Here is a 15,141-nt window from a genome sequence, read left to right as displayed (position 1 = left end):
GTGTACCCTGCCGTCTCACAGTCTGTCTCTGAACTGGGAGTGTACCCTGCCGTCTCACTGTCTGTCTCTGAACTGGGAGTGTACCCTGCCTATTACACTGTCTGTCTCTGAACTGGGAGTGTACCCTGCCGTCTCACAGTCTGTCTCTGAACTGGGAGTGTACCCTGCCGTCTCACAGTCTGTCTCTGAACTGGGAGTGTACCCTGCCGTCTCACTGTCTGTCTCTGAACTGGGAGTGTACCCTGCTGTTACACTGTCTGTCTCTGAACTGGGAATGTACCCTGCTGTTACACTGTCTGTCTCTAAACTGGGAGTGTACCCTGCCTATTACACTGTCTGTCCCTGAACTGGGAGTGTACCCTGCCTATTACACTGTCTGTCCCTGAACTGGGAGTGTACCCTGCCGTCTCACAGTCTGTCTCTGAACTGGGAGTGTACCCTGCCTATTACACTGTCTGTCCCTGAACTGGGAGTGTACCCTGCCTATTACACTGTCTGTCTCCGAACTGGGAGTGTACCCTGCTGTTACACTGTCTGTCCCTGAACTGGGAGTGTACCCTGCCTATTACACTGTCTGTCCCTGAACTGGGAGTGTACCCTGCCTATTACACTGTCTGTCCCTGAACTGGGAGTGTACCCTGCCTATTACACTGTCTGTCTCTGAACTGGGAGTGTACCCTGCCTATTACACTGTCTGTCCCTGAACTGGGAGTGTACCCTGCTGTTACACTGTCTGTCTCTGAACTGGGAGTGTACCCTGCCTATTACACTGTCTGTCTCTGAACTGGGAGTGTACCCTGCCTATTACACTGTCTGTCTCTGAACCGGGAGTGTACCCTGCCGTTACACTGTCTGTCTCTAAACTGGGAGTGTACCCTGCCTATTACACTGTCTGTCTCTAAACTGGGAGTGTACCCTGCCTATTACACTGTCTGTCTCTGAACTGGGAGTGTACCCTGCCTATTACACTGTCTGTCCCTGAACTGGGAGTGTACCCTGCTGTTACACTGTCTGTCTCTAAACTGGGAGTGTACCCTGCCTATTACACTGTCTGTCTCTGAACTGGGAGTGTACCCTGCTGTTACACTGTCTGTCTCTAAACTGGGAGTGTACCCTGCTGTTACACTGTCTGTCTCTGAACTGGGAGTGTACCCTGCCTATTACACTGTCTGTCTCTGAACTGGGAGTGTACCCTGCTGTTACACTGTCTGTCTCTAAACTGGGAGTGTACCCTGCTGTTACACTGTCTGTCTCTGAACTGGGAGTGTACCCTGCTGTTACACTGTCTGTCTCTGAACTGGGAGTGTACCCTGCCGTCTCACAGTCTGTCTCTGAACTGGGAGTGTACCCTGCTGTTACACTGTCTGTCTCTAAACTGGGAGTGTACCCTGCTGTTACACTGTCTGTCTCTGAACTGGGAGTGTACCCTGCCGTCTCACAGTCTGTCTCTGAACTGGGAGTGTACCCTGCCGTCTCACAGTCTGTCTCTGAACTGGGAGTGTACCCTGCCGTCTCACAGTCTGTCTCTGAACTGGGAGTGTACCCTGCCGTCTCACTGTCTGTCTCTGAACTGGGAGTGTACCCTGCCTATTACACTGTCTGTCTTTAAACTGGGAGTGTACCCTGCCTATTACACTGTCTGATAATACATACAGCACAGAACACAGAAGTGCATCCCAAAAAGGCACCCTATTGCCTAGTGCACTACTTTGGACCAGAGTCCTATGGGAAAGTAGTGCACTAAATACAAAATAGGGTGCCAATAGGGACACCGCCAGAAGCAGACATACAATCACTCTGGTTTTGAATGAAACCTCATTCATTTGGTACCGGGGAAAAATGACACATGTATTCATTACAAAATCATAAATTACAAATTCATAAATTACAAATTCACACATTCCCTATGATTTCCATTCGTGACTGGTTAAGAGGGATGACTCAGAGAACGTCCCATCACTGTTGTAGGCTTTCGTTTTATTCTAGACCAGTAGCTCCTGTACAACCATTGGATGTGCAAGTAGCCTGGTGTTTCATCCATCCCGTCTGTCTATGTATCTGTCTGTTTGACTCGGCCCGTTGTTGGAGGATATTAGCTGTGAACCTCCGTTTTCACCTGTAATCCTTTTAAGTGTGTTATTCTCCAGGTTGCAGATGCTGGCAGTTTATGTTGCCTGCCCTGCCCAGCCCCAAGCTACTCCTCTGGGGTCGGCCCAACCTGATCAGCCGGTGGAGATGGCTCCAGGCATACGCCAACCGGCCAGACACTAGGTCCAACGAGGCTGGGTCCACACCTGCCCAGAGGTTCCCTGTCGAACCCCCCAAACATCCCCCTGAACCCTCCACTGGAGCTCCCACCGCCTCCTTGACCAACTTAGGTAGAGCCACAGAGTCAGGTAAGATGGAGCTGCTGTCACTCCCCAGGAAGAGGTGATCCAGAGCCCGGTTCTGGAGGCTCTCCCTCAGGCTGCGGACCAGCTCCTCCATCCTGGCCACCAGGTGGCGATCCTCCCAGGCCTAAAAAAGAAAGACAAGTAGACGGTCTGTAAGATGCAAAAAACCTTAGTAACCTATTTACAAATTATTCCAAACATTCGTGTATATATGATAGAGGAGATCAGCCCTATAGAGGACAATAAATCAGGATGGATAACAGGCCTCCAATCAAATCAAAGTTTACTGTCATGTGAAAGGATGGGCAAAAATGACAAATTATAATTACAAATTATAATTACAAATTACAATAGCAAAATACCCTAAAGACTAACGTATCAAAATAAATTACAAAAATATGTTTGCAAAGTATGCAGTGGACTAAGGCCCTACCGTCTCAGTGCTCCTTAGTTTAATACCCTGACTGGTCCCGAGTGGTGCAGTGGACTAAGGCCCTACGTCTCAGTGCTCCTTAGTTTAATACCCTGACTGGTCCCGAGTGGTGCAGTGGACTAAGGCCCTACAGTCTCAGTGCTCCTTAGTTTAATACCCTGACTGGTCCCGAGTGGTGCAGTGGACTAAGGCCCTACAGTCTCAGTGCTCCTTAGTTTAATACCCTGACTGGTCCCGAGTGGTGCAGTGGACTAAGGCCCTACAGTCTCAGTGCTCCTTAGTTTAATACCCTGACTGGTCCCGAGTGGTGCAGTGGACTAAGGCCCTACAGTCTCAGTGCTCCTTAGTTTAATACCCTGACTGGCCCCGAGTGGTGCAGTGGACTAAGGCCCTACCGTCTCAGTGCTCCTTAGTTTAATACCCTGACTGGTCCCGAGTGGTGCAGTGGACTAAGGCCCTACCGTCTCAGTGCTCCTTAGTTTAATACCCTGACTGGTCCCGAGTGGTGCAGTGGACTAAGGCCCTACCGTCTCAGTGCTCCTTAGTTTAATACCCTGACTGGTCCCGAGTGGTGCAGTGGACTAAGGCCCTACCGTCTCAGCGCTCCTTAGTTTAATACCCTGACTGGTCCCGAGTGGTGCAGTGGACTAAGGCCCTACCGTCTCAGCGCTCCTTAGTTTAATACCCTGACTGGTCCCGAGTGGTGCAGTGGACTAAGGCCCTACAGTCTCAGTGCTCCTTAGTTTAATACCCTGACTGGTCCCGAGTGGTGCAGTGGACTAAGGCCCTACCGTCTCAGTGCTCCTTAGTTTAATACCCTGACTGGTCCCGAGTGGTGCAGTGGACTAAGGCCCTACCGTCTCAGCGCTCCTTAGTTTAATACCCTGACTGGTCCCGAGTGGTGCAGTGGACTAAGGCCCTACCGTCTCAGAGCTCCTTAGTTTAATACCCTGACTGGTCCCGAGTGGTGCAGTGGACTAAGGCCCTACCGTCTCAGCGCTCCTTAGTTTAATACCCTGACTGGTCCCGAGTGGTGCAGTGGACTAAGGCCCTACCGTCTCAGCGCTCGTAGTTTAATACCCTGACTGGTCCCGAGTGGTGCAGTGGACTAAGGCCCTACCGTCTCAGCGCTCCTTAGTTTAATACCCTGACTGGTCCCGAGTGGTGCAGTGGACTAAGGCCCTACCGTCTCAGCGCTCCTTAGTTTAATACCCTGACTGGTCCCGAGTGGTGCAGTGGACTAAGGCCCTACCGTCTCAGCGCTCCTTAGTTTAATACCCTGACTGGTCCCGAGTGGTGCAGTGGACTAAGGCCCTACCGTCTCAGCGCTCCTTAGTTTAATACCCTGACTGGTCCCGAGTGGTGCAGTGGACTAAGGCCCTACCGTCTCAGTGCTCCTTAGTTTAATACCCTGACTGGTCCCGAGTGGTGCAGTGGACTAAGGCCCTACCGTCTCAGTGCTCCTTAGTTTAATGCCCTGACTGGTCCCGAGTGATGCAGTGGACTAAGGCCCTACCGTCTCAGTGCTCCTTAGTTTAATACCCTGACTGGTCCCGAGTGGTGCTGTGGACTAAGGCCCTACCGTCTCAGCGCTCCTTAGTTTAATACCCTGACTGGTCCCGAGTGGTGCAGTGGACTAAGGCCCTACCGTCTCAGCGCTCCTTAGTTTAATACCCTGACTGGTCCCGAGTGGTGCAGTGGACTAAGGCCCTACCGTCTCAGCGCTCCTTAGTTTAATGCCCTGACTGGTCCCGAGTGGTGCAGTGGACTAAGGCCCTACCGTCTCAGCGCTCCTTAGTTTAATACCCTGACTGGTCCCGAGTGGTGCAGTGGACTAAGGCCCTACCGTCTCAGCGCTCCTTAGTTTAATACCCTGACTGGTCCCGAGTGGTGCAGTGGACTAAGGCCCTACCGTCTCAGCGCTCCTTAGTTTAATACCCTGACTGGTCCCGAGTGGTGCAGTGGACTAAGGCCCTACCGTCTCAGCGCTCCTTAGTTTAATGCCCTGACTGGTCCCGAGTGGTGCAGTGGACTAAGGCCCTACCGTCTCAGCGCTCCTTAGTTTAATACCCTGACTGGTCCCGAGTGGTGCAGTGGACTAAGGCCCTACCGTCTCAGCGCTCCTTAGTTTAATACCCTGACTGGTCCCGAGTGGTGCAGTGGACTAAGGCCCTACCGTCTCAGCGCTCCTTAGTTTAATGCACTGACTGCTCCCGAGTGGTGCAGTGGACTAAGGCCAAAACGTCTCAGTGCTAAAGGCTTCACTACAGACCCTGGTTCCATTCCAGGCTGTATCATTACCGGCCGTGATTGGGAGTCCCATTTGGCGGCGCACAATTGACCCAGTGTTGTCCAGGTTAGGGTTTGGCCGGGGTAGGCCGTCATTGTAAATAAGAATTTGTTCTTAACTGACTTGCCTAGTTAAATAAAAGGTTAAATAAATGAATTTTAAAAATGTCACTCTGGATAAGAGTATCTGCTAAACGACCAACATGTAACTGTAAATGTAAAAAACAGACTGGTTATTATAATTGGCCTTGTTTCGTGGCAGAGCTCATTAGAATAATACCCAGCATGTTTTGCGAGTGTTAATTTTCACATTTACATTTTGGTAATTTAGACACTTTTATTTTAAGTCCCCCTTTCATTCTACACTGGTATCAGACCTCTGATACCAGTGCAGAATGAAAGGGGGACATAAAATGGTGATATAAAAAAATGGTATAAAGAAGTATTTTGTATATTAAAAATACAAATGACAGCTCTCTAAAGTATCTTGTTACAAAATACACTACCGAGTAGTGTACACAGTACACTGAAATACTTATTAGCTCTACTCTCTAACAGTGGAGCATCTAAAAAAATATTCAGGAAAAATAACATGTAAATAAAGCAGTAAGAGAAGACAATGGTATGGTGTAACCTGCAGTACCTATTAAAGGTAGGATGTAACCTGTAGTACCTATTAAAGGTAGGGTGTAACCTGTAGTACCTATTAAAGGTAGGGTGTAACCTGTAGTACCTATTAAAGGTAGGGTGTAACCTGTAGTACCTATTAAAGGTAGGGTGTAACCTGTAGTACCTATTAAAGGTAGGGTGTAACCTGCAGTACCTATTAAAGGTAGGGTGTAACCTGTAGTACCTATTAAAGGTAGGGTGTAACCTGTAGTACCTATTAAAGGTAGGGTGTAACCTGTAGTACCTATTAAAGGTAGGGTGTAACCTGTAGTACCTATTAAAGGTAGGGTGTAACCTGTAGTACCTATTAAAGGTAGGGTGTAACCTGTAGTACCTATTAAAGGTAGGGTGTAACCTGTAGTACCTATTAAAGGTAGGGTGTAACCTGTAGTACCTATTAAAGGTAGGGTGTAACCTGCAGTACCTATTAAAGGTAGGGTGTAACCTGTAGTACCTATTAAAGGTAGGGTGTAACCTGTAGTACCTATTAAAGGTAGGGTGTAACCTGTAGTACCTATTAAAGGTAGGGTGTAACCTGTAGTACCTATTAAAGGTAGGGTGTAACCTGCAGTACCTATTAAAGGTAGGGTGTAACCTGTAGTACCTATTAAAGGTAGGGTGTAACCTGTAGTACCTATTAAAGGTAGGGTGTAACCTGTAGTACCTATTAAAGGTATGGTGTAACCTGTAGTACCTATTAAAGGTAGGGTGTAACCTGTAGTACCTATTAAAGGTAGGGTGTAACCTGTAGTACCTATTAAAGGTAGGGTGTAACCTGTAGTACCTATTAAAGGTAGGGTGTAACCTGTAGTACCTATTAAAGGTAGGGTGTAACCTGTAGTACCTATTAAAGGTAGGGTGTAACCTGCAGTACCTATTAAAGGTAGGGTGTAACCTGTAGTACCTATTAAAGGTAGGGTGTAACCTGTAGTACCTATTAAAGGTAGGGTGTAACCTGTAGTACCTATTAAAGGTAGGGTGTAACCTGTAGTACCTATTAAAGGTAGGGTGTAACCTGTAGTACCTATTAAAGGTAGGGTGTAACCTGTAGTACCTATTAAAGGCATGGTGTTTCCTACCTCTGCAGGAGAGCTGAGTAGCAGACGCAGCCAGGCCGTCTTCAGCGTGTAGGAGGAGAGGACTGACCTCCATAGCGCCCCCCGGTGGCTGTCCAGTGCCTGGCCACCCAGGTCACGCAGCGCCTTGGTCAGCTGGAGCACCTTGAGGTGGCAGGAGGGCTGTGGTGAGCGGCCACGGAGCCAGCCCAGCAGACGCTGCTCCTGGCGGGGGAAGAACAAAGTCCACAGGTCCCTCTCCTCGCTCTGCTGGTTCTGGTGCTGGTCTGGAATGAATGGATGAGAATGAAAGGAGAGAATGGATGGATGGATGGATGGATGGATGGATGGATGAAGGACAGAAGGAAGTAAAGAAAGAAGAAAAGTAGTAAGGAAGGAAGTAGGGAAGGAAAGAAGGAGACAGGGAATTCATGATTTTGTGAATTAAATAATGAATGAATAATGAATTAATGATCAAAGAAAGGAGAGTAATGAAGAAATTATTGAATTTGTAAATGACATCATATATTTACCCCTGATCACCTGAACACACCTGTATTTGACATCGCCACTGAGGCCGTCGTTTCCATGGGAACCAGGTAGACCCCGTCTCCGAGGGGGATGGCAGGGAGGAGCCGTATTGCCATGGAGATGTGACAGCAGACGTAGTCGGAACGCGGTGTGAGGCGGAGCTGCACACGGTCGTCGGCGAGTGCCAGACTCAGCGTGCAGCGTTGCTCGAAAGGGTAGCGCACGGTTGCTAGGCAACGCTGGACCGCCGGGTAGAACCAACGGAGGACAGAGTCCGGGGTCAGGCGATAGACTCCGCCCCCTCCTCCTCCTCCTCCTCCTGACACTGCCGTGACCCCTGACAATGAGCTCGATGACCTTTCGGGCGACCCCCGAGAAGGGTGCATTCGTAAAAAGGTGTCAGTGAAGTTGCGGTGTTTTCGTAGCCAGTCCCCACGGCGAGGCGTCTCTAGACTGCACCGCGGCACGCCGCTCCACCCACCGTCCTCTGAGCTTTCCCCTTTCATCTCTTCCTTCACCTCCTCCTTCAAGACTTCCTTCCCTTCTTCTTGGACCTCTGTCTGCTCCTCCACCTTGCTGTCGTCCTTCAAGACTTCCTTCAATTTATTGCTTCTCACCCTCATCATGTTCCCCTTCCCCGACCTCCTCCCATTCTCTTTAACCTCCCCCCTATGCTCCCTCACATCCTCCTTGCTCTCCCCCTTCCCCGACCTCCTCCCATTCTCTTTAACCTCCCCCCTCTGCTCCCTCACATCCTCCTTGCCCTCCCCCTTCCCCGACCTCCTCCCATTCTCTTTAACCTCCCCCCTCTGCTCCCTCACATCCTCCTTGCCCTCCCCCTTCCCTGACTTTCTTCCATTCTCTTTAACCTCCCCCCTCTGCTCCCTCACATCCTCCTTGCCCTCCCCCTTCCCCGACCTCCTTCCATTCTCTTTAACCTCCCCCCTCTGCTCCCTCACATCCTCCTTGCCCTCCCCCTTCCCTGACTTTCTTCCATTCTCTTTAACCTCCCCCCTCTGCTCCCTCACATCCTCCTTGCCCTCCCCCTTCCCTGACTTTCTTCCATTCTCTTTAACCTCCCCCCTCTTGTTATTTTCTTCAGCTCTCTTGTCCCCCTTCTCTTTTTTCTCCTCACCCCTCACATCCCTCTTGCCCTCCCCCTTCTCCTCTCCTCTCTCATCCTTCTTCTCCTCCCCCCTCCTCTCCCCCCTGTATACTCGTGGCTCCAGTCTCAGTTCTCGGGGTATCTTCAGAGGTACCAGGATGTCATAGTAGTCTGGAGCGCCCACCTTGTGCTCCTCGTATGAACTGCCCACCTGTAACCAGACCAGACAAACGAGGATTGTGTGAGTCCCAAATTGCACTCGAATTCCCGAGAAGTTTGTTTACGTTGACCATCAACTCTGTTAACTAATTAATCATTTAACTACAAAAAGAGAAAATGTTATCTTCCCGAAACTCACCTGCAGGAAGTCTCCCCGGAACGCCAGAGAGGACTCTGGGATACCTCCAGTGGCACGTCCGGCTCTGACCAGCTCCCCGACCAGTTTAGCCACGTGGGCCTTGCTGTGCCCCAGGACGTGAGGAGACAGACGCACCCAGCGCTCGTAGTAGTCCTCCAGGACCTCTCGACGAGACCAACCCGATTTCAGAGCCCCGTCAGCGGTCTCGAGAGGCACCCTCTGGGGCCCCCCTGGGTGGGTGGAGCAGTACCTGTAGTTACACATTGATAGTTCAGTCTATTCATATTTCAACAGATGGATACTTAGTGCAATCAAGGGACCGACAGCATTATGAGTATTATTACGAGTTTTCAAAAGCAGAAGCAAAAATAACCGTAGTAACCGTGCAACTCAAACGGAGAGAGAGAGAGAGAGAGAGAGAGAGAGAGAGAGAGAGAGAGGAAAAAACACCTACCTGGAGTTGACAGCCCCCCTAGACGCAACTATGACAAAACAACCAACCAAAACGGGTCACAACTCCTGCAGCTCTGTCGCACGCTGGGTCTGTACGTAGTCAATAGTAGGCTTCGATGGGACTCTCACGGTAGGTACACCTATAGCTCATCTCTTGGCAGTAGTACTGTAGACTACTTTATCACTGACCTCAACCCAGAGTCTCTCAGAGCGTTCACAGTCAACCCCCTCAGATCGCAGCAAAATCACAGTATACTTGAACAGAGCAATGCTCAATCATGAGGCATCAAAGCCAACGGAACGGAGTAATATTAAGAAATGCTGTAGATGGAAGGAATGTAGTGTAGAAACCTACCCAGAAAACAATTAGGCAACAACACATTCAATCCCTTTTAGACAACTTCCTGGACAAAACGTTCCACCGTAACAGTGAAGGTGTGAACCTGGCAGTAGAAAACCTAAACAGTATATCTGACCTCTCACCCTACTGAATCTAAAAATGTCAAGCAAACAACCTAAGAAAGACATTGAGAAACCTGTCCAATCAAAAGCATAGAGACCCAGAGAACCTGAGCCTACTGTCCAATCAAAAACATAGAGACCCAGAAAACCTGAGCCTACTGTCCAATCAAAAACATAGAGACCCAGAGAACCTGAGCCTACTGTCCAATCAAAAGCATAGAGACCCAGAGAACCTGAGCCTACTGTCCAATCAAAAGCCTAGAGACCCAGAGAACCTGAGCCTACGCCTTCACTGTGGTGAATCCCTAAAACAATTCATAAACACACTATGGAAAAAAGAAGGAACAGCACGTCAGAAATCAGCGCAATGTCACTGAAGAATCCATATACTCAAACCACTTCTGGGAAAACACTAAACAAACAACAACATGAAGAGTTATCTATCCGAAACGAAGATGAATGGGTAAATCACTTCTCCAATATTTTTGGCTCTATAGCTAAGACTACCAGAACCCACTGGATTCTCCAATATGTTTGGCTCTATAACTAAGACTACCAGAACCCACTGGATTCTCCAATATGTTTGGCTCTATAACTAAGACTACCAGAACCAACTGGATTCTCCAATATGTTTGGCTCTATAACTAAGACTACCAGAACCAACTGGATTCTCCAATATGTTTGGCTCTATAACTAAGACTACCAGAACCAACTGGATTCTCCAATATGTTTGGCTCTATAACTAAGACTACCAGAACCCACTGGATTCTCCAATATGTTTGGCTCTATAACTAAGACTACCAGAACCCACTGGATTCTCCAATATGTTTGGCTCTATAACTAAGACTACCAGAACCCACTGGATTCTCCAATATGTTTGGCTCTATAACTAAGACTACCAGAACCCACTGGATTCTCCAATATGTTTGGCTCTATAACTAAGACTACCAGAACCCACTGGATTCTCCAATATGTTTGGCTCTATAACTAAGACTACCAGAACCCACTGGATTCTCCAATATGTTTGGCTCTATAACTAAGACTACCAGAACCAACTGGATTCTCCAATATGTTTGGCTCTATAACTAAGACTACCAGAACCAACTGGATTCTCCAATTATATTTAATGAACTACAGAACAAAATTTAAAAAAGGCCTGTGGGGTTGATTGTCTCCTAAATTAAATGTTAAAATAGACAGACGACAAATTCCAATTGGCTATAATAAAACTCTTTAACATCATCCATCCTCATCCTCTTTGGAACCAAGGACTGATCACCCCAATCCACAAAAGTGGAGACACCTTTGACCCCAATAACTACCATGGGACAAGCATCAACAGCAACCATGGGGAAATCCTTGTAAAATCTACGTAAAACAACAAATAATCCATGCAGAGCAGAATTAATGATCAAAATCCAGAAGTGAGATGTTAAATTATACAACCACCTAAAAGGAAATGATTCCCAAACCTTCTTAAGGAAAGCTTTGACTGTACAGACTCAGTGAGCATTGCCTTGCTATTGAGAAAGGCCGCCGTAGGCAGACATGGCTCTCAAGAGAAGACAGGCTATGTGCTCACTGCCCACAAAATGAGGTGGAAACTGAACTGCACTTCCTAACCTTCTGCACAATGTATGACCATATTAGAGAGACATATTTCCCTCAGATAACACAAACCCATAAAGAATTTGAAAACAAATCAAATTTTGATAAACTCCCATATCTACTGGGTGAAATACCACAGTGTGCCATCACAGCAGCAAGATGTGTGACCTGTTGCCACAAGAAAAGGTCAACCCATATTTATGCTTATTTATTTTCTCTTGTGTACTTTGTGTACTAACTATTTGCACATCATTATAACACTGTATATACACAATATGCCATTTAAAATGTATTTTACTTTGGAAGTTTTGTGTGTAATATAATATATATATAATAATATTTACTGTAATTATTATTTTCTTCTTCAGTTTTGTACATTATCCATTTCAATTGGCGTTGTCGATGTAAACACAATGTCAACACAATGTAAACACAATGTAAACACATGTTTCCCATGCCAATTAATCCCTTTGAATTCAATTTAACTGAATTGAGAGCGAGTGGGAGAGAGAGACAGACAGAGAGAGAGAGAGAAAAAGAGAGTAAGATAGAGAAAGAGAGAGAGAGAGAGAGACAGACAGAGAGACAGAGAGACAGAGAGAGAGTAAGATAGAGAAAGAGAGAGAGAGAGAGAGAGACAGACAGAGAGACAGAGAGAGAGAGAGAGATAGAGAAAGAGAGAGAGAGAGACAGACAGACAGAGAGAGAGAGAGAGTAAGATAGAGAAAGAGAGAGAAAGAGAGAGAGAGAGAGACAGACAGAGAGAGAGAGAGAGAGAGAGAGTAAGATAGAGAAAGAGAGAATATGTGATGTGTGTGGACTGTGTACCTTATGAAGAGGTAGCAGAGGACACAGGCCAGTAGTAGTTTGATGAGTGAGAAAAAGACAGGAGGGCCCTGGTCAGAGCAGAGCTCTGTCCCAGCCTCGTACCCAGGATCGGGGCCTGATTCTGGGCTTAGCCAGTGGGTTATGTGATGGTGGAAAACCAGACCTGTCAACACACAGGTCAACAGAGGCCAGAACACCCGTAGGTTCAGAGTGTACACACTCATCCTCCTCTCTCTCTCACTCTTCTCCTTCCCGCTCTCTCTTCTCGTTCCCTCTCTCTCTTCTCGTTCCCTCTCTCTCTTCTCGTTCCCTCTCTCTCTTCTCGTTCCCCCTCTCTCCTTCTTTCTGTTGCTCCAAGGTTCCTTCGTTCTTTCTCTTCTTCTTGTCTGTCTAGGACTTGTTCTTTAGCGATGCCAGAGAACTGAGACAGGGTCAGGGAAGGCTAACCCATCATGACACACACGCTGACACACACACCCTGACTCTCTCTCTCGTCTTTTCCCTCCTCTGCGCCTCAATGTTCTTCTCTCCGTTGTCTCCTCTCCTTCCCTCTTGTAACAGAACTCCCACTTCTTATTCTTCTTCTCCTCTCCTTCCTTCTTGTAACAGAACTCCCACTTCTTCTTCTTCTTCTCCTCTCCAGCTTGTTTGTTCAGTTTAAAGTCAGTTGAAGTTCCTCTTCAGAAGTTGCCCCTCCTTCTCCTCCTCTCTTCTTCAATCTGTCCCTCCTGTTTTTCCTCTCCAGAGCTGTATGATGTCAGGTTTATCTGTCTTTGTGAAGACTCCTCTCCAACAGGTTCTCTCTTTCTTGTCTTCTCTTTTTCCCGGTCTCTTTCTCTCTCTCTCTCTCTCTCTCTCTCTCTCTCTCTGAGCTCAGAGGAAATGCCAAACTATTGAGAGAGGAATTTTAGTTTTAAAAAAAAGAGGGGGAGGAGGAGGAAAGAGAGACTGGGCGGCAACACTCTCCTCCCACCTCTTAAAGAGACAAAGACATTGTTTCACGTCTCAACATTACATTCAAAAGGGGACTCAGGGCCAAGTCCCAAATGGAACCCTATTTCCTGTATAGTGCACTACTTTTGACCAGAGCCCTATGGACCCTTGTTGAAAGTAGTGCACTACATAGGGAATAGGGTACCATTTTTTTGGACACAAAAGCTATGACAGTTACTGTAGCAGCATTGACAATAAAAGTTATTCAATTGCATTTGAGTGATTTGATTTATACTGCAAAACTGAGTGTACAAAACATTAAGAACACTTTCCTAATATTGAGTTGCACCCCTCCTTTTGCCCAGCTTCAATCCGTCGTAGCGTGGACTCTACAGCATCCTCAATGGGCTCTACAACATCCTCAATGGGCTCTACAACATCCTCAATGGGCTCTACAACATCCTCAATGGGCTCTACAACATCCTCAATGGGCTCTACAACATCCTCAATGGGCTCTACAACATCCTCAATGGGCTCTACAACATCCTCAATGGGCTCTACAACATCCTCAATGGGCTCTACAACATCCTCAATGGACTCTACAACATCCTCAATGAACTCTACAACATCCTCAATGAACTCTACAACATCCTCAATGAACTCTACAACATCCTCAATGAACTCTACAACATCCTCAATGAACTCTACAACATCCTCAATGAACTCTACAACATCCTCAATGGACTCTACAGCATCCTCAATGGACTCTACAGCATCCTCAATGGACTCTACAGCATCCTCAATGGACTCTACAGCATCCTCAATGAACTCTACAACATCCTCAATGAACTCTACAACATCCTCAATGAACTCTACAACATCCTCAATGAACTCTACAACATCCTCAATGGGCTCTACAACATCCTCAATGAACTCTACAACAGCCTTAATGGGCTCTACAGCATCCTCAATGAACTCTACAACATCCTCAATGAACTCTACAACATCCTCAATGGGTTCTACAACAGCCTCAATGGGCTCTACAACAGCCTCAATGAACTCTACAACAGCCTCAATGGGCTCTACAACATCCTCAATGGGCTCTACAACAGTCTCAATGGGCTCTACAGCATCCTCAATGGGCTCTACAACATCCTCAATGGGCTCTACAACATCCTCAATGGGCTCTACAACAGTCTCAATGGGCTCTACAACATCCTCAATGGGCTCTACAACAGCCTCAATGGGCTCTACAACAGTCTCAATGGGCTCTACAACAGCCTCAATGAACTCTACAACAGCCTCAATGGGCTCTACAACAGCCTGAATGGGCTCTACAACAGCCTGAATGGGCTCTACAACATCCTCAATGGGCTCTACAACAGCCTCAATGGGCTCTACAACAGCCTCAATGGGCTCTACAACAGCCTCAATGAACTCTACAACAGCCTCAATTGGCTCTACAACAGCCTAAATGAACTCTACAACAGCCTCAATGGGCTCTACAGCATCCTCAGTGAACTCTACAACAGCCTCAATGGGCTCTACAACATCCTCAATGAACTCTACAACAGCCTCAATGGGCTCTACAACATCCTCAATGAACTCTACAGCATCCTCAATGGGCTCTACAACATCCTCAATGGGCTCTACAACAGCCTCAATGGGCTCTACAACAGCCTCAATGGGCTCTACAACAGCCTCAATGGGCTCTACAACATCCTCAATGGACTCTACAGCATCCTCAATGGACTCTACAGCATCCTCAATGGGCTCAACAGCATCCTCAATGGGCTCTACAACATCCTCAATGGGCTCTACAACATCCTCAATGGGCTCTACAACATCCTCAATGGACTCTACAGCATCCTCAATGGACTCTACAGCATCCTCAATGGACTCTACAGCATCCTCAATGAACTCTACAACATCCTCAATGAACTCTACAACATCCTCAATGAACTCTACAACATCCTCAATGAACTCTACAACATCCTCAATGGGCTCTACAACATCCTCAATGA

The 15,141-nt window shown here is 47.5% G+C and overlaps 1 protein-coding gene across 1 annotated transcript; it reads right to left on the bottom strand.

Annotated features, from left to right (window-relative positions):
* Nucleotides 1–1,956: 1,956 nt before the first annotated feature.
* Nucleotides 1,957–13,078, bottom strand: LOC110538849 (inositol 1,4,5-trisphosphate receptor-interacting protein-like 2). The gene is made up of 5 exons (XM_036939796.1): nucleotides 12,185–13,078; nucleotides 8,834–9,083; nucleotides 7,393–8,686; nucleotides 6,864–7,126; nucleotides 1,957–2,517 (listed from the first exon to the last, which is right to left on the bottom strand). The coding sequence occupies exons 1-5, from the start codon at nucleotides 12,406–12,408 to the stop codon at nucleotides 2,137–2,139; spliced, it is 2,412 nt and encodes an 803-aa protein (XP_036795691.1). The 5' UTR covers nucleotides 12,409–13,078; the 3' UTR covers nucleotides 1,957–2,136.
* Between the last annotated feature and the right edge of the window lie 2,063 nt (nucleotides 13,079–15,141).

Source organism: Oncorhynchus mykiss, chromosome 13, assembly GCF_013265735.2.
Source record: "Oncorhynchus mykiss isolate Arlee chromosome 13, USDA_OmykA_1.1, whole genome shotgun sequence".
NCBI classification, from domain to species: domain Eukaryota; kingdom Metazoa; phylum Chordata; class Actinopteri; order Salmoniformes; family Salmonidae; genus Oncorhynchus; species Oncorhynchus mykiss.
This window is presented reverse-complemented; position numbering and strand designations above follow the sequence as displayed.

Excerpts from the sequence above, each read along its gene's own strand:
- LOC110538849 (XM_036939796.1), bottom strand. The coding sequence starts at position 12,408 with ATGAGTGTGTACACTCTGAACCTACGGGTGTTCTGGCCTCTGTTGACC. Across the intron at positions 8,687-8,833 it reads TCCGGGGAGACTTCCTGCAG|GTGGGCAGTTCATACGAGGA; the intron begins GTGAGTTTCGGG and ends GTCTGGTTACAG. Across the intron at positions 7,127-7,392 it reads AGTGGCGATGTCAAATACAG|ACCAGCACCAGAACCAGCAG; the intron begins GTGTGTTCAGGT and ends CATTCATTCCAG.